This window comes from Trifolium pratense, linkage group LG2, assembly GCF_020283565.1.
Source record: "Trifolium pratense cultivar HEN17-A07 linkage group LG2, ARS_RC_1.1, whole genome shotgun sequence".
Lineage (NCBI taxonomy): Eukaryota > Viridiplantae > Streptophyta > Magnoliopsida > Fabales > Fabaceae > Trifolium > Trifolium pratense.
In genome coordinates this window covers 45360105-45379319 of record NC_060060.1, presented here as the reverse complement: position 1 = coordinate 45379319, position 19215 = coordinate 45360105, and the positions used below count along the sequence as shown (strand labels likewise).

The following is a 19215-nucleotide window of genomic DNA, read 5'->3' as shown; positions in this document are numbered from 1 at the left end:
TCCCAAAAAGTTTATACACGAACACTTATATAGGACTCCGTCTTTTTCTTTTTAAGTGTTCGTGTATATCTTGTTCGTGTATATCTTCTCTTTCCCTCTCAATAGAACCACTGTGGAATCTCTCATCCTCTATTCAAAACATTTCTTCGCTGCAATTTTAGCCCTTTACATCGCTGCTTTTGTGTTTTGTTTTTGGATTCTGGATGTTGTTCTTTGTTGTTGGTGTCTGTTTGACTTTGGTGTTCCATTGTGACTGCTTTTGCGCCGAAGTCGGATAGTGGTTCTCTTTTGAGCAGGTTTGGGTTTGATATTCAATTGATTTTGGCTTGTGGTGCCCAACAGTCTCTACCATGTCGGGTGCTTTGGTTGTGGCTGGTTCCATGTGGTTTAGTGTTCGAGTAGGATTGATTGTTATTGTGGTGATGCAATTTGAGTTGGGTGGACAGGTTGAGGGTTTTGGTGTAAGGGTCCGCTATGGGTATCGGTGGATTTTGGAGTTGTTTTAGCTTATTTTCTTTCTTGTAATGTGTTCGTTTGTGTTTGTTTTATGCAATGTGCTCGTCTTGCGCTTATTTGCAATATTAATAAAATTTAGCCATTAAAAAAAAAAACTCACAAAAAGTTGTTTTCTTATAATAAAAGGTCATATTTAGATAAACATTATAGCTAAACAATTTTCGTATAAATATTTACTCTCTTCGTTTTTTTTAAGTGTTGTTTTAAAAGAATTTTTTCTTCCACTTAACTGTCATTTTAATAATTTAAAGTTACAATTAGTCAATTATACCCTTATTCTCTCAATAACTCATGCTTTATATTTTCTATAAAATTAATTCTTTCTTTCTCTACAACTACATTAATTTATTTTTTTTGAAAAAGCTCCAACAATTCATTATCTTCGTTGGAATTTTATACTAAAATAACACTTAAAAAGAAAAAGAGGGAGTACTATATAAGTGTTCGTGTATAAACTATTTTTATAACAAAAGATAGTCTACAATTTGTAGTTTACCTGACAAAAAAATATCAAAATTATTAAGTCGGACGTGAGGTTCGAACCCCAACTCCCTCGCTTATATGCATAAGTTTATAATAATTTTGTCATTTTGTTATGTTAAAAAAAAAAAAAACAATCTCAAATTATATTCATAAGTTATTTTTCAGAGTTTAATAAGATAAATTGAAAACATCTTTAACTCAATAATTCAAAGAGTGCCGATAATTCAAAGGTGAAGTTGAAAATATCTTGATAAGTTTTCTTAAATAGTTCCATAAAGGAAACCATCAAAAAAAGCCCCCAATTTTGTAAGGTACTTTTAAATATGTCTCCAACTTTATAAATAAATATTTTAGAAAGTCTCCGATTTGTTAAATTTTATTCATATTAGTCCTTAGAAAAAATATTAAGGACTAAATCGAGAATAAGTGGATAAATTTATGGACCAAATTGATATTAAGTTATAAGATATAGAGACTTAATTTGTATTAAAATAGTTAAGCATAATAAATTTTTTTTTTCTACAAACGAAATGACAAAGACATTGAAAACTCACACACACACAAAGTGGAGGACCGGGATTTCAAACTACCGGTTATGACGTGTGACACTAACAATTTCGGTATTTCTATTCGTTGAGCTAAGATTTGTGAACTACGATTTTAATAGAGTCAGAAACCTTTTAAGATTTTTATAAAATAAGAGACATATTTGCAAACTAAATTTTTGTGAAGATACAATTTGTTTTTATTGAAAATTTATGAATTTAAATAAAATTTTATTTATAATCCTTTCACGTTTTCTCTCCCGACCCCAGGGTTTCTTTTATACCCCTAAAATTCTACAACCCGAAATTTTTAAACATGGAAAAAAATTCCGGTTTATATAAACCGAAATAACATCTGTGTTAAGAAAAGAAGAAAGATTTATGTGAAAATTCGTGTAGAGCTACCTGTGGTAAATTTAGCATATCTCTCTGAATATAAGTCGTATGCTAATGATTTTTAATCTAGTGTAAAGAAGACAAAAGTTACTACAGGATTGACACCGGAATTGTTAAATTTCATTAAGTATAGTATGAGAAAATCTACCTACAAGTTTGAGAAAAGTTTCTGCTCTGTTTCTGTACCAGTACCCATTATTTGGTCAAACTGAACCAATTGGATAGTTAACCCTCAAAATAAACATTATATTTGTAATCTTGACATCCTAAGCTTTCCAACGAGTGGTCGTTTACTCAAATCGGAGATCGTTTAGTATTTCAAATAAATTGTGGAAGTTGAGGGTCTGATGCTGAATTTATGTAGGAAATCTGGAAAAAAAATTGGAACATAAAATTTCGGTTTTTATCAAACAAATGTTTTGAGCATGACAAAAAAATTTGGTTCGTACAAACCGAAGTACCCCCAAGGGCAAAAACGGAAATTCAGGTGGTAGAAAAGAAAGGCAGGGGGTCGGGAGAGAAATTGTCATAAAAAACCATTTTTTCTTGTCCCAAATTATAAGCAAAAGCAATTCACTTTTATCATTTTTAAGGTTTACTTTTACTTATTCTCATGAAATTTAATGCAAATTGCATTTAATTTTTTTTTTTATATAAATTAAGAGAATAGCGGGTATCAAAGGAATTTTAGAAATACCAATTAAGGCACACCTAAGATCCTCATTGTCTGCCATAGTCTCATATGTAATAATAAAAAAGAAAAAAAATACATAAAAACTAGGGGGACATAAACCTTACCCAGCAAAGTGCAGTTCGACCCAAACGAGTGATACAAATAAATCAGCACGAATTGAATCAGCCTAACTTCTAATTAATCGTAATAGACAAAATAGAAGCTTTAAAAGATTGAGGCGAATGAACCCACGTCAACACGGAATCGATCCACCTGCCCACTACTCCCTGCTGTAGCATCAAGCGATGAAGCTTTTTCAAGCGAAACTGTCCGAAATCAATGAATGATATACGGATATTAAAGTATCAAGCTTTGACAAAACTAGTCTTGTTGAAAATCCACAACCAAGAACAAATTGAAAGCCAGATCGAGGGATGTTCAATCAATCGAAGTGAGCAACATGAGCGCGAACCCATTAGCACAACGAACGACTATTACCGCCAACACGGAGTATCTACGCACCTAGCCCTATCGAACATAAGCAGACTGAATCAGATCTTGATGAGTCCGGATAGCAACCTAAAACCAATTGAAAGCCAGATCGAGGGATGGACTATCAACGGAACTAAGTACCACGAGCGCGAACACATTAGCATGACAAATGACTACTACCGTCAACACGGAGTATCTACGCACTTATCCTTTCGAACATAGGAGACCGAATCAGATCCTGATGTGTCCGGATCGTGGGAAACTTTCAACAATACATAACACAGAGATCAACAATCCATTTTGGATCTAAATGCATGGCAATTGAAGCCAATAGTCATGGCATTTCATTTCCCTGCTTTGGCGGCCACAAACCAGAGGATTGAATATATGCTTTTGCACCGTTATGCAAGCACGACTTTCGCCGCTTTTTGTTGTTTCCACTTTGTTCCTCCGTCGTCGGAATTGACATTGACTGACGGCATACGGTGAAGCTACCCTAGTTGGGGTTGACCGGCAGAACAACCGTTGAACCGCCGACATTAGATGGTGGCATCACGACTCTAAATTAGTCGATTGTACCACCGCGAGTCCAGCCTACATCACAACGTTCTTTCGTTTCCTTTACCAGTATTATTGTTATGTTTTTTTATGTTGTGCGTTGCATTTAATTTACTCTATCTTTTTTTTCTCATAATCAATAACCAATTTTTTTTTTTTAACATTTTCCAATAAAACTTATGTAAAAAAAAACACAAAAAATCATATTTCAAATTATCATATTTAATGGAAGCAAGTTCAATTTGTGGCCGGCTTGACTCAATGACAGCAACCTTTTTATTCCATAGTGAAAGACGAAGAATGTGCACTATTACATGCTATGAAAGAGGCTATTCATCGTAGATTTGAGCGAGTTCAATTTGAAAGCAACTTAAAGTTGTTGGTTGATGCTATCCATTCGAGAACACGAGGAAATTCGAAATTTAGTTTAATTGTTAACAACATTATTCTTCTTATAACATCTTCTTACGTAAACTTTGAGGTTAAGTTTGTCATATTCTTATGTCATGTTTGAGGTTAACTTTGTTAGGACGGCCAATGTTTGGGCTAGTTTCCATAAATTTGAGATTATTACTTCATGTATTAAACATTTATTGGTTAATGATATGAATTAAGATCGTTTGGTTAAAAAAATTATCATATTTAATATTAGAATTTGAGAGGCTCATACTCAACCGAAAAAGCTAGCTTGAGAGTTGATGTCTGCACTACATTTATAAAGGCTATCTATGTCATATCTCTAGCCAATGTGGGACTTCTAACACACCCCCTCACGTCCAGAACTGAACAAGCTGAAACGTGAAATCCACAACAACGGGTGGCCCAAATATGGGAGGTCTCCACAACAAACAACTAATGGATCTAGTATAAACTCTGGTACCATATTAGAATTTGAGAGACCTATACTAATTCAATTGCTTATTCAAAAACTATCTTGACTGTTAAGGTTTGCATTACACTTATACTAATTCAATTGCTTATTTGGTAGGAAATGTTGACATGACACACCGTTCTAAACGCAGCAGAAAAGAGAGAGACAAGGGGTGAATGAATATTTTTGGAGCAAAAATGGCGAAAGAGGAATCGCCCAACAGAAAGAGTGAGCGATGCGAGGAAATGCATATTAGAACAAACATGAGAATACTGGAATCGAAGAAGGGATACAGAGATAAAGCATTGCCTGTGCCCAAAGCACATCAGAGAAGGGAAGATGATCGATTCCACTGATTTTAGGTATAATTCATACAAATTCTCCTTCGATTCCACTGATTTTAGGTATCATTGTATATATATAATTTCCTTCTATATGTTTTCATTTTTTAAGTGTTTTGTTGTTTGTTTGAGAATTTGTTGCTTCTATTACATTAAATTAATATTACCTCCCTACCTAAATATAGGATTTTTTTTGGGTGTAATCGGCGTATCCTCTGGGCAGAGACTAATCCTTAGTGGGAGGCAAATGAGTGGCAAACTCTCGTTAAGAGTTTTAACCTATGATGCACGGGTACTCCATTTGAGGGAGAGTACCTTAATTTATGCCCATATACATTAGTTTTAACACTACTGCATGCCCAAGTCAGGGATCAAGTCCAAGACCTTGGTTAAGCTAGAAGAGACTTGTGCCATTTCATCTAAGTGCTTTTGGGTAATATAAGATCATTTTATGTAAATCAAGGGAACTAAGAAAGTTTTTTGTGTTATTAAATTTGTTAGTAGTTGGTATGGATTTTATGAGTTTATCCTTCAAGAGAGAGGATTAGTTAGTGTTTTATTAGTGTATTTTTGTTCTGATTACTTGTCGTTTTTAAGATAATATGAGACTAGGGTTGTTGTAAAATTTTAGTGTTCTTGAGGGTTACTGGTTTGTGGTTTCTAACATACATACATTCTAAGGTGGATTCTAAGGTGAGGGCTCAATTAAGTCCCTCACCGGTGTACCACTCATCTTGACCATTAGATTAACCAAGCGCGTGAGATTTTATTAATTGTTATCACACTTGATTCACCTTCTTTTTCTCTTTATTTTCCTATAGCACTCTCATTCTCTTTTTCATCGCCTGCCAAGTCCAACATCCATGAATGCTTTAACTGGTTCAATAAAAAAAAAACCACTTGGGTTGGTGCATTGGTATTGGCTTGGGACCTGGGAGTGTGCTCCTCTTGAGGTCTGAGGTTCGATTCTCTCTGGCGCCAATTTGGGTGGGCTAATTTAGCTTCTTCAAAAAAAAAAACTGGTTCAATAAAAACACTCTTTAAAACAAAACTAGACTTTGTTTTAAAAAATCATTAAATGGGTGTTTCAGATTGATTCTTTTGTGGATAATTTTTGTGGGAAGAAAGAAAAAAAATTTCTCTGAGAAGAAAAAAAAAGGGTTTTGATAGCGCCATCAATCAAGAAACTCCACATCTCAAAAGTGTAAGAAAATGACAATAACTGTACACTTGGAAAAATTTTAAGTTATAGATAGGTTTTTTTCTGATCCAATAATAACATGGATATTATATAAAACTTTGCAACTGTATTTTTTCCATTCTCAACTTTGATTTTATTCACAAGTGCTTAGATCAGTTAGATGGTGAAATGTTTTTGGGGCCCTTTTAGATTATGAAACACAATTGATAAAATGAGTATTCGATTTGCTATTACCCATGAGATGAAGATGGTGAAAAAGGTAAGGTGTTAAAATATGAATGTTTTGGCTTTAAAACCCATTTCGTTCTTCCCAATTACAAATTTACAACAGTACAGTTATGCTTTAGATGACAGAAAAATATCAATTCATGGGTAATTATTTGCAGACGGTGGCAAAAGATCATGGAGAATGCAGACGGTGGAGAGAGGGAGATCGGTTGAGGGCGAGAGAAAAAAAAAAGTAGATGAATCCATTGTGATAAGGAACATTTAGATCATGTATGCCTGTTTAATCTCATGGTCAAGTTAAGTGGTACACCGGTGAGGGACTTAATTGAGCCCTCACCCTAGAAGCCACCTACATTCTAATATTATTTTATTTTTTTGAAAACTTGGTATCCGGCCTTAGGACCGACTAATCCAAGGGGACCAATCCCACCGCCCACTTGCGGGAGCCCCAATTAAAGTCAGAGTTTATTCTAATATTATTGTTGTTTTGATAAACATTTTCTATGAGGATGTTTGGTGTTTGATTAATGTTAAGTGTGTTTGGGGTTCTACTTTTGTAGGTAGGTTTGATGAGGGAGTTACTAGATCAAGTTTCCATCTTTGAGTAAATTAATTTAATCACGTTATAAATTGGTCATTTTAAAAAAATATATGAAATTTTAAAGAATGAACCAATCATGAAAATGTTTTCTAAGAAGAGAGATTATAATACTGATCTCTACATTGTAAGTGTGAATGGGGGCTATATTGAGCAATGGCGGTTATTGAATCCAAAGTTCATACAAAACAATGACGAAAAATGAATTCTCCAACCAAAAAAGGGTGTGTCTTATGCGGTAAGAAGTGGTTTGGATTGACATAGGGTAGGGCAGAAGAGATGGGAGGTAGATAAAGAGGGGATGCGACACGTTTTTAAGTGCAAATTTTTTATGATTAAGGCAAGATTGTCAGAGGTTCAAGACATAACTGAGAGGTTGCGACAAATGGCTGAGCATAAATCACTTCAGACAAAGGCGTTCAATACTTTTGGAGGAGATGTGGCCGGAATGAGAGGTGAATAGAGGAGGAATTGGGAAAGGCGATATGGTCCTAATTCCATAGTCCATATATTGAATATGTCTATGAATACAAAATTCAACAAAATTTCTATGCGACGATGATTAAGAGATAGAAATATATGTACCGCCACTAAATAAAAAATGAAAAATTAAGATCCAATGATAATTACAAGATTGTGCATCGATACATCGCGTACATTGTACGCTGCCCATTCAAGGAATATATAAATTAAAAGTAGTACACCGCGTACAATGTACGCTGCCCATATCTATGTCCATTACATTTTTCCTGATAAAGTACATAAAAAAGTAGAGAAAAAAAACCACCAGTGGTTTTTGTGAGGGATACGTCAACGATCTAGAAAGATTTGTTGCCCTTAAGACACTACAATTCTAAATCCTTTGTCATTCATCTGCTTCTGTTTGCTCTCTCACTTTCTCGGGTTTCTTCTCTTATCATTCAGACTCTCTTTGCTGAAAGGTAATTCCTTTTCATCTTTCATCCGTTTATGTACACATCTCTTTTTCCTGTCGATGCGTAGCAATATGTGTGTTCATAGTTTCTGTGTGCAACATTGTAGCTTTACGTTTTCTGGATGCATGCATGAATTTCCTTCTCCGTTGAATGTCTCTCTTCCGTATCTTTATATTTGGATTTAGATTTAGGTTGATTTGGTCATCAATGCAAAATATTTATTGAAAATACTGCTAGTGACTGTGTTTGTACCCACGATGCCATGGTTTGAACCCACATCAGCCGTATTTGACTGCCCTTATTTTATTTTTCGTTCTTTGGTTTCGTGATTTCTCAAGTGACACAATTTAATTAGGTTTATAATTTTCCTCAGGTGATATCTGCTAATCATGTTTTAGGGATTGCCAAAGTTTTCAACTTTTGTTATTTTTTATTTTTCGTTCCGTTTCTTTTTAAAGAAGAAATTGATTTCAATTCATTAATATGCAATTTTCCTTGAAATCCTAAAAAATTAATCTATGGAGTGCTTGCAGAATTTATCTTCAAAATGGCCAAGTTTGTCAAGTTTTTTAGTTTGTGTTTTTTGATATCTCTATTGTCAGCTTTGAGCTGTAGCTGTTCTGCAGTTATTAATAGACTACGTTTGCTTGCAATCAGGTTCTGATACTTCAGAATATGTCTAGTATGAAAACCAACATGGATTTTATCCAATGGCTCGGACCTGACTTGTCAATAAAGGTGTTCTCCTGTTTGGATGATCCTGGTGACCTTGTTCGTGTCTCAGCTGTTTGTAGCTCCTGGGAACATTTTGGTATGATATTTGAGTTTTATTACTTGCAGTGCTATGATTTTATTATGTGATTATTTTTTAAAGGCTTATTTAGTTGGAAAGTTTTTATGTATGTTATATTAAGTTTGTGAATTGTGATGGCTTACTTCTAAAAGTTAAACTTCTCTAATGCTTTATTGGCTTGTCCTGTAACAATATGTCACTTGTTTCTTCCTCATTTGATAATATACAAGCCGTTGATTTGCTCAATGTTCTTTAGCTTTATTTTCTGTTCAAATGATAAAATTATGAAATCTAAATATTTTGCAGTTATTGAGAATGGCCTCTGCAAGCAACTATGCTTGAAAATGATTCCTGAGGTATCTGGTGTTGTTCCTAGCATTGAGTACTACATGATTGAACCTGATAGCGACAAGCGTAAGCATTATTATACAAAATGGGACTGTCTTAAGAGAAATCATAAACTCTATGCGCACCTAGCTTTTGGTTTCACTCCTATGAAGAAAAATTGCATCGAACACTTCATTAAAGGAATTGCAAATACATTGGAGCCAAGGGACGAAACTGAAAATGGCCCACCACACGAGACTTTGGTGTATCGGCTTTGTTCAAATTTATGTCTTGTTACGGAGATTAATGTCCAACCATTCCAAGGTTAGCTCTGTGAATTATATATCAATTTAAACAGAAAAATATTTGATGTTGATGATCCTGTACATTTTCTTCAGCTAACAAAATTTGTGATTGCTGTCAGCATATTATGATAGTGGCTTGCCCATGTATACAACTAAGGCTATCCGGATTAGATTGGGTTATCGTAGACGCGGTGAGGAAATAGGATCAATGACTGCTGTTGATGATTCATTGACTTTTTGTAGGAAATACGAATGGAGATATACTTCACCAATATTTCCAATGTCTCAGGTGAGTTGGACTATGAACATACAGGTTTTGCATATTCTCCTTTTATCATTTCAAATGACTTAAAAAGTGTTTGCGTTTAATCTAATTTGTTTCTTTCTTTCTAGGTGTTATCCATTTATACATGCAATTCTTGTTTTGGTTTGAATTTATTTTCCCTCTGTAGGTATCCTAGTACACACACACACAGTCATATTCACGATATATAATTTTAAATATTAAACTCAAAGACTAAATCTTACAGTTTATTAGTTGCGCAGGCACGCGCACATACATACATACATACACAGAATTGTTCTATTCGACCAAACTCCCCTCAGGGACTAATTTCAATGCTATGTAGGCGTACTTTAGTTGTTAATTGGTGAAACCTCACGCAACCTTCTGAATATAACAAGCTGGGATTTGAAATTTATCCCTTTTGAACTGCATTTTTTAGTATAATGTATTCTATGCGTGTTTATGAAATTTGAAATGCATTGGTGACATTATACAGGAAAATAAGTTGCAAACATTCAAGCTACCTGAACCTGTTCTGTGTATTGGAGGTGCGGTGCTAGTGGAGCTGTTTGTTAGACGTCAACAAGAAAATGTGGATAATTTTCTCTACTCATGGATTAGATGGTTTGATCGGTATTTTTCTCAAATCCTCTCTCTTCCTCCCACATGCACACACTGAACTAATGACGTTTGGATAAAATAAATTGACTGAAGAGTGAAGACCATTACTGCCAATTTAAATGAAATTGAGAAGTTACTCACTTTCCTTTTCATCAGTCCACTATGTCGACAGTTCGCTCATGAGACATATCAAGGGTTTTGGTTGAAGTTCAACATATTATTTTTGACAATTAGTCTTTTTAAAGATGACAACTAGTTTAAGAACAGATAATGGTTTAATAATATTCCATAATCTACTCTCGACATTCTTTCTTTTGAAGTTCTTTTTCTTATATCAATGTCACAACTTATTTACTGTCCTCACTAGTTTATAACTCATGAGGGTTTTTCAGTTAAGAGAATTACTTGGTTCTTTATACTCACAGAAAAGCCCTTATAATTTGATAGCCATTTTTGTTCAACTTCAACGAGAAAGTTTGTTAAACAATTGAGATGTAAAAGCTATTTTAACTTACATGACAACTGTGAGAAGCTATTATTTAAAACACTCGTAGTTATTTCAAGATATTTTCAATTTTTCTTTTTTTGTAAGAGTTTGTTGAGAAGTTTATCCAAATTAATTTATTTTTTTAGTGGCTTGTCTACGTTTCTTAGTGTTAGTTTGTTTTTCTTTTAAGAAATGAGGGACTTCATAGGACAAACTATAAATCTTATATATAGGTGAGATAGAGGAAAAACTCTAAACTTTTTACACGATAACTACATAGACAAAAATATCAACATTCAGTTTTACTCGATAACTATGCTCTTTCTCATATCTTTCTTCTCCCTCCTTCATTCTCTCTCTCTCTCTCTCTCTCTCTCTCTCTCTCTCTCATAATTACACAATAGTATTTATACAATAATATTATATAGAATTGGAAGAAAAGGTATTGTTGTATATTTCATTTTATTTTGCTTCTGCTTTGTGTGTCTGCTAAATAATATACAGGAACAAATGTTGTTCTTTGCATTCTATTGCTGACTCTTTGTATGATATCACATTCAGTTTATCCCCTTTTGAAGTTGTTGGAAAAGCAGTTTCTCCAGAATTTATTGTGAGGATTCATCAATTTGGAAGGTACAGCTTATTATATATCCCTCACGAGCACGATGAATGGGAGTGTAATTGCTTGTTTTTGGGGGAGCATCGTTAATTAAGTGTCAGAAAAATGTAGTTGAACTAAATTATTTTTACAATTGAACTTTCAAAGAATTAGTAGTACTTTGGGAACATAATTTTAAATGGCATTAGATGGTTATTATCAACTCTTTTGGTGAATATTATTGATTTGGATTCACTATGCCATCAATTACATTTTGAATTTGTTTAAATAAAATTTGATACCTGATGATACCAATTTGTGGGTTATGCCATGGATATTCGCCAACAGTTGATTTCTTTGTTTGATACTACTCTGGTTCTAAATATAAGCAAAAAACAACTTTCTAGGTTCATTGAATAAACCATGTATCTGGACCATTTTATGTTAAAATGGTCTAGGGGGCACGGCCAAAATGGTTTAAATAGTCCGTGGAGTTTGGCTTTGCTCTATTTACTATCCTCCATTTGTTGTCTATTTATGAGAGAATTAGACACAAATAAAAGACTAGTGGGACTCATTAGTGGGATCCACTTATTAAATGAATCTCGTTAATCTATCATCTCTCGCATAAATGTACATAAAATGGAGGATAGTATATGAAGCAAAGTCACACTCTAGTCCAAGTGGAGTTGCAACGTGGACTCTATTGGTCAATTGTTAGTCGAACTAACATCAGAGACTATAAATGAAATGAAAAAATTTAGGAGGATAAAAGCATCATATATTTCTAGAACTTGGAACCGATTTGGTAAGCCATTTGATTTCTATTACATGCTTCTCTAGGAATCTATAATGTCAAAATGTGTATTCAAATGCTTATTCATTTAAAAATATTTATGCAAGTTATATTAAGTGCGTGAGTGAAATCACAGTGAATTTGACAAAATAACGGTAACATTTTGGTTTTGTTGAAGCACTAAATTGTAAATTTTCCCAAAATCATATGGTGATTCTGCCAAACTCACTGCCAATCCTAACATGCACTAAAATTGTCAATATTTGGAGGGGAGCGAGACAAAGGGAAGCAAAATCCCTCCCAAGTCAATGTTTAGTTTTAACTCCCCTCCAAATTGGAGGAATTTGAAGTTTTTTTTTTTTTTTACTCAAGTACCCTTTGTATTGAATTTGATCTTAACTATTACAATAGTCAACACAATGTAAAATAAAAATGTTAACCTTTTGCTAAACTGTAAACTCAAGTGCTTCAATTCTCAATTGACATTTGGCGTAATGTATACAGAAAGCTCTGGCTTTAAATGGGTCCCTCGCAAGTGGACGGTGGGATTGGTCCCCTCATATTAGTTTGTCCTTAGGCCGGATCCCGAGTTTTGTAAAGGAAAAAAAAAAACTTGTGATCTGGTTTTTGTAGATAACAATTCACCTCAACCTTGTGCCAAACATCTCTATATTCTTGACTTGTCGACATGTTCTCTGTTATCATTGAGATAAGATTGTTGAAACACTGTCTGATAGCTTGAACTGATAACTTGTTTTGTGCTAATGGTAAGTTTTTAAGACTTCTAGTGATGGTAGCATTGATGAATACAATTATCAGTTGAAACATGACACCACTTTTAGATTAAATTACATGTAACCCTAGAGCAAAATAAATCACAACTTCATCTCTTCAAAATTTGATGGTGGGTAGTATTAGATTTCTATTAAATTTTATGGTTAACAAAATATATTAAATGCTTTGCATTAGTGTTCACTATTGAGTGTGTTTTTTAGAAACTGAATAGGCATGCATATATTGAGCCTGAAATTTTACATTGTTTGAAAGAAATAAGAGACAATTTAGGAGAGAAAAGAAATTGATGTATCATTTTTTGCCTAAGACACGGTTAGGCAGGTCAAGTTGTTCATGCATTGATAGTTTTTGGTTTGTCTTAAGATAGTAGTAAGAATATAAATTTGGATTAAGAGGAGAGGTTGGCTGAGACAACTTCTATTTTCTAAACATATTGATACTAAGTTGTAAAATATAGAGACTTAATTAACAGTAAGTAGCTAATATAGGTATCAACTTGATTTTAATAGAGTCAAAGACCTTTTTAAAATATTTATAAGTCAGAGTCATATTTGAGTGTTTTACAGAAATCAGACTAAATCTTAATGTATTATTTATAAGATTGTCAAGATAGTTTATAAAAATACAGCATATGAGTGTACAATTTTCGTTAATGAGAACTCATGAAATAACATAAAATATTATTTATTTACGTAGACTATCGTCTTTTTTTTTTTTTTTTTTTAACCTTTGCTTCCCAGACAAGGGGGCTGGTAATGCAGAGTTTGACAAAAAATTATTCTCAAAACTCGGATTCTTCCGAACAATTGGTTCTAGGAAGAACTCATTGATCACTTAAGCTCAATATCTTAGTTTACATGAACTATCTTTGATAAGCTAAAAAATAATTCAATCTAAACATATCATATTTCGATTGCTTATTCAATATTTATGTCTTTAGATATACTTAAATAATCCTCTAATCCTATACTATTATTTGTAATCTAAACGCACCCAACACAGCACAAATGAGAGACAAGGGGTGAATGAATAGAGATGAAATGAGATCGCGTGACATGGAGAAAGAGGAATCTCAAACAACAGAAAGAGTAAGCAATGCGAGGAAATGCAAATTGGAACAAAATGAGAGTACTGGAATTGAAGAAGGGTAACAAAGATAAAGCATTGCATGGCCTAAAGCATAGCAGAGAAGGGAAGATGATCGATTCCACTGATTTTAGGTATCATTGTATCTATTAGCTTGCATGGATATAAAATTCATAAAAATTCTGCTTCTGTTTGTTTTCATTTTTGTTTTAAGAATTTGTTGCTTCTATTGCATTAAACTAATACTACCTCCATCACTACCACACAAAGTAAATGAAAGGTGTTTGTGTGTTATTAAGTTTGTTATTATGGATTTTATGAGTTTATCCTTCAAGAGAGAGAATTAGTTAGGGTTTTTGTTTTTTTGGTATTAACCCTCTAGTTCTTGGGGAAAGGGAGCCTTAGTAATTCAGAGTTCGGCCATGAGGTAAGTAAAATCCGACTAAGAATTGTTGCCACAAGGAATCGAACTCGGGTTCTCTCAAACGATTCGTCGCCAATGTCTTGGTTAAATTAGTTAGTGTTTTATTAGTGTATTTCCGTTCTGATTACTTGTCGTTTTAAAGGTAACATGAGACTAGGGTTGTTGTAATAGTTTAGTGTTCTTGAGGGTTACTGGCTTGTGGTTTCTAGCATACATACTAATATTAATGTTTTGATAAACATTTTCTATGCGGATTGCGGTTGTACATTTGTAGGTGGGTTTGATAAGGGAGTTACTTACTAGATCAAGTTTCCATTCTTTGAGTAAATTAATTTGATCACTTTATAAATTTGTTATTTAAAAAATATATGAAATTTTAAAGAATGAACCAGTCATGAAAATGTTTTCTAAGAAGAGAGATTATAATACTGATCACTACATTGTAAGTGGTGAATGGGGGCTATATTGAGCAATGGCGGTTATTGAATCCAGAGTTCATACAAAACAATGACGAAAAATGAATTCTCCAACCAAAAAAAGGGTGTGTTATGGGGGTAAGAAGCGGTTTAGATTGAAAAAGGGTAGGGCAGAGGAGATGGGAGGTAGATAAAAAGAGAGGCTGCGACACGTTAAGTGAATTTTTTTTTATGATTAAGGCAATGAGGATGAAGACCGTCAGAGGTTCAAGACATAACTGAGAGGTTGTGACAAATGGAGTGCAAATCGCTGCAGACAAGGGCGTTCAAAACTTTTGGAGGAGATGTGGCCGGAATATAGGAGTTGGGAAAGGCAATATGGTCCTAATTTCCTAGTGCATATATTGAATATGGACCGTCTATGGATACAAAATTCAACAAAATTTTTATCCGGCGATGATTAAGAGATAGACATATATGAACCGCCAGTAAATAAAACGTGTAAAAATTAAGATCCAACGATAATTACAAGATTTTTGTATGGATACATCGCACACATTTTACGCTGCCCATTCAAGGAATATATAAATTAAAAGTAGTACACCGCGTACATTGTACGCTGCTCATATCTATGTCCATTGCATCTTTTCAGATAAATTACATAAAAAGGTAAAGAAAAAAAACCACCAATTGTATTTGTGAGGGATACGTCATCCATCTAGAAGCATTCTTTGCCCTTAAGACACTATAGTTCTAAATCCTTTGTCATTCATCTGCTTCTGTTTGCTCTCTCACTTTCTAGGGTTTCTTCTCTTATCATTCAGGTTCTCTTTGCTTAAAGGTAATTCCTTTTCATCTTTCATCTGTTTAAGTACACATCTCTTTTTCCTGTCGATGCGTAGCAATATGTGTGTTCATAGTTTCTGTGTGCAACATTGTAGCTTTACGTTTTCTGGATGCAAGCATGAATTTCCTTCTCCGTTGAATGTCTCTCTTCCGTATCTCTGTATTTGGATTTAGATTTAGATTGATTTGGTCATCAATGCAAAATATTTATTTAAAATGCTGCCTGTGACTGTGTTTGTACCCATGATGTCATGGTTTGCACCCACATTAGCCGTATTTGACAACCATTTTACGTCTACGATCGTATTCGTTGCCCTTATTTTATTTTTCGTTCTTTGGTTTCATGATTTCTCAAGTGGCAATTTTATTAGGTTTATAATTTTCCTCTGGTGATATCTTCTGATCATGTTTTAGGGATTGCCAAAGTTTTCAACATTTGTTATCTTTTATTTTTCGGTCATTTAATCATAAGAGGTCTATTTCTTTTTTTTTTAAAAGAAGAAATTGAATTCAACTCAGTAATATGCAATTTTCCTTCAAATCCTAAAAAATTAATCTATGGAGTGTCAAGTTTGTCAAGTTTTTTAGTTTGTGTTTTTTTATATCACAATAGTCAGCTTTGAGCTGTAGCTGTTCAGCAGTTATTAAAAGACTACTTTTGCTTGCAATCAGGCTCTGATACTTGAGAACCAACATGGATTTTATCCAATGTCTCGGACCTGACTTGTCAATAAAGGTTTTCTCCTGTTTGGATAATCCTGGTGACCTTGTTCGTGCCTCAGCTGTTTGTAGTTCTTGGGAACATTTTGGTAAGCTATTTGAGTTTTATTACTTGCAGTGCTATGATTTTATTATATGATTCTTTATTTTTTAAACGCTTATTTACTTGGAAAGTTTTTATGTATGTTATATTAAGTTTGTGAATTGTGATGGCTTACTTCTAAACGTTAAACTTCTCTAATGCTTTATTGGCTTGTTCTGTAAAAATATTTCACTTGTTTCTTTCTCATTTGATAATTTACAAGCCGTTGATTTGCTCAATGTTCTTTAGCTTTATTTTCTGTTCAAATGGTAAATTATGAAATCTAAATATTTTGCAGTTATTGAGAATGGCCTCTGCAAGCAACTATGCTTGAAAATGATTCCTGAGGTATCTGGTGTTGTTCCTAGAATTGAAAGATTCGTGATTGAACCTGATAGGGACATGCGTTACCATTATTATACAAAATGGGGGTGTCTTAAGAAAAATCATAAACTCTATGCGAACCTAGCTTTTGGTTTCACTCCTAGGAAGAACAATTGCATGTCACATTGCATGGAAGTATCATTATTATGCCAATCATATGAGGCTTTAGTGTATCGGCTGTGTTCAAATTTATGTCTTGTTACGGAGATTAATGTCCAACCATTCCTAGGTTAGCCCTGTGAATTGTATATCAATTTATACTGAAAAATAATTGATGTTGATGATCCTGTACTTTTTCTTCAGCTAACAAAATTTGTGATTGCTGTCAGCATATTATGGTAATGGCTTGCACTTGTATTCAACTAAGGCTGTTCGATTTAGATTGGGTTATCGGAGACGTGGCAAGGAAATAGAATCAATGACTGGCTTAGATATGCTTCGTAAAAGAAAAACTACTGGCTTAGATAAGTCGTTGACTTTTGGTGAGAAATTCAGATGGACATATACTTCACCGATATTTCCAATGTCTCAGGTGAGTCGCACTATGAACATATATGTTTTGCATATTCTCCTTTTATCATTTCAAATGACTTAAAAAGTGTTTGCGATTAATCTAATTTGTTTTTCTCTCTAGTCGTTATCCATTTATACATGTAATTCTTGTTTTGGGTTGAATTTATTTTCCCTTCATTCTAAATATCATCTTCTAGTTTTTTTAATACTAAAATGAGACTTGACAGTTGACATGCAGTTTTTTTGGATAATGGTAATTGGTTTTAATAGAGCATTGAGAGTATCTATAGGTATCCGCCAAAAGTATCCATGATAGGTATCCTAGTACAGACACAGAAACCCCCTACACAGGCGCACACACACACACAGAATCCCCCTACACAGGCGCGCGCGCACATACACAAACATTCGTACTCACTATATATAATTTAAATATTAAACTCAAAGACTAAACCTTACAGTTTATTTGTTGCGCAGGTGCGCACATACACACACATACACAGAATTGTTCTATTCCACCAAACTCCCCTCGGGGACTAATTTCTATGCTATGTAGACGTACTTTAGGTGTGGTTTGGTGAACCCTCGTGGGACCTTCTGAATATAACAAGCTTGGATTTGAAATTTATCCATTTTGAACTGCATTTTTTAGCATAACGTATTCTATGCGTGTTTATGAAATGTGAAATGCATTGGTGACGTTATACAGGAAAATAAGTTGCAAACATTCAAGCTACCTAAACCTGTTCTGTGTATTGGAGGTGTTTTGCTAGTGGAGCTGTTTGGTACAGGTCAAAAAGAAAAAGTGGATAATTTTTACAACTCAGGGATTACATGGTGGTATAGTTGGTATGTTTCACAAATCCTCTCTCTTCCTCCCGCATGCACACACTGAACTAATGCCCGTTTGGATAAAAAGCTATTTTAACTTACGTGAGAACTGTGAGAAGCTATTATTTAAAACACTCATTGTCATTGCAAGATATTTTCAATTTTTCTTTTCTTGTAAGTGTTTGTTGAGAAATTTATCCAAATTAATTTTTTTTAGTGGCTTGTCTACGTTTCTTAGTGTTAGTTTGTTTTTCTTTTAAGAAATGAGGGACTTCATAGGACAAAACTATAATTCTTATATAGGTGAGATAGAGGAAAAACTCTAAATTTTTTACTCGATAACTAGTTAACTACATAGACAAAAATATCAACATTGAGTTTTACTCGATAACTACACTCTTTCTCATATCTTTCTTCTCCCTCCTTCATTCTCATAATTACACAATAATATTATATAGAAGAAAAGGTATTGTTGTAAATTTCATTTTATTTTGCTTCTGCTTTGTGTGTATGCTAAATAATATACAGGAACAAATGTTGTTCTTTGCATTATATTGCTGGACTTTATGTATCAAACACACTCTTAGTATCATATCACACTTTTCGTGTTTGCTTATATGTTTTTCAACAATGATAAATTTGATTACTATGGTGCAGTGCCTCCCATGTTGAAGTTGTTGCACGGACAGTAATTTCTCCAGAATTTACTGTGAGGGTTCATCAATTTGGAAGGTACAACTTATTATATTTCCCTCACGAGCACGAGGAACGGGAGTGTAATTGCTTGTTTTTGGGGGAGCCGAGAGCCTCAAATAATTAGTACTTCGGGAACATAATTTTAAATTGCATTATTGATTACTATTGACTCTTTTTTGGTGAACATTATTGATTTGGATTCACTATACCATCAATTACATTTTGAATTTGTTTAAATAAAATTTAATACTTAATGACACCAACTTTTGGGTTATGCCATGGATATTATTATTCACCAACAGTTGATTTCTTTGGCTTATATTTGTTCACCTTTGATGCTCATGAAATCTGGTCAATAGTAGTAGCCAATGT

The 19215-nt window shown here is 33.8% G+C and overlaps 1 protein-coding gene across 6 annotated transcripts; it reads left to right on the top strand.

Moving 5' to 3' along the window:
• The first annotated feature begins 4653 nt into the window (after positions 1 to 4653).
• On the top strand, positions 4654 to 19032 carry LOC123909034 (F-box protein At4g00755-like). Of its 6 annotated transcripts, none has more exons than XM_045959810.1 (7): positions 4654 to 4896; positions 8495 to 8648; positions 8937 to 9281; positions 9382 to 9551; positions 10045 to 10181; positions 11218 to 11289; positions 13848 to 14060. In XM_045959810.1, exons 2-7 carry the CDS (start codon positions 8513 to 8515, stop codon positions 13876 to 13878), a joined length of 891 nt encoding a protein of 296 aa, XP_045815766.1. In that variant the 5' UTR covers positions 4654 to 4896; positions 8495 to 8512; the 3' UTR covers positions 13879 to 14060. The 6 variants fall into 6 exon arrangements, with proteins under 6 accessions (XP_045815766.1, XP_045815767.1, XP_045815765.1 ...); XM_045959811.1 differs by lacking the exon at positions 13848 to 14060 and adding an exon at positions 12555 to 13222; XM_045959809.1 differs by lacking the exon at positions 13848 to 14060 and adding an exon at positions 6463 to 7843 and having other exon boundaries at positions 11218 to 13222.
• The last annotated feature ends 183 nt before the right edge of the window (positions 19033 to 19215 follow it).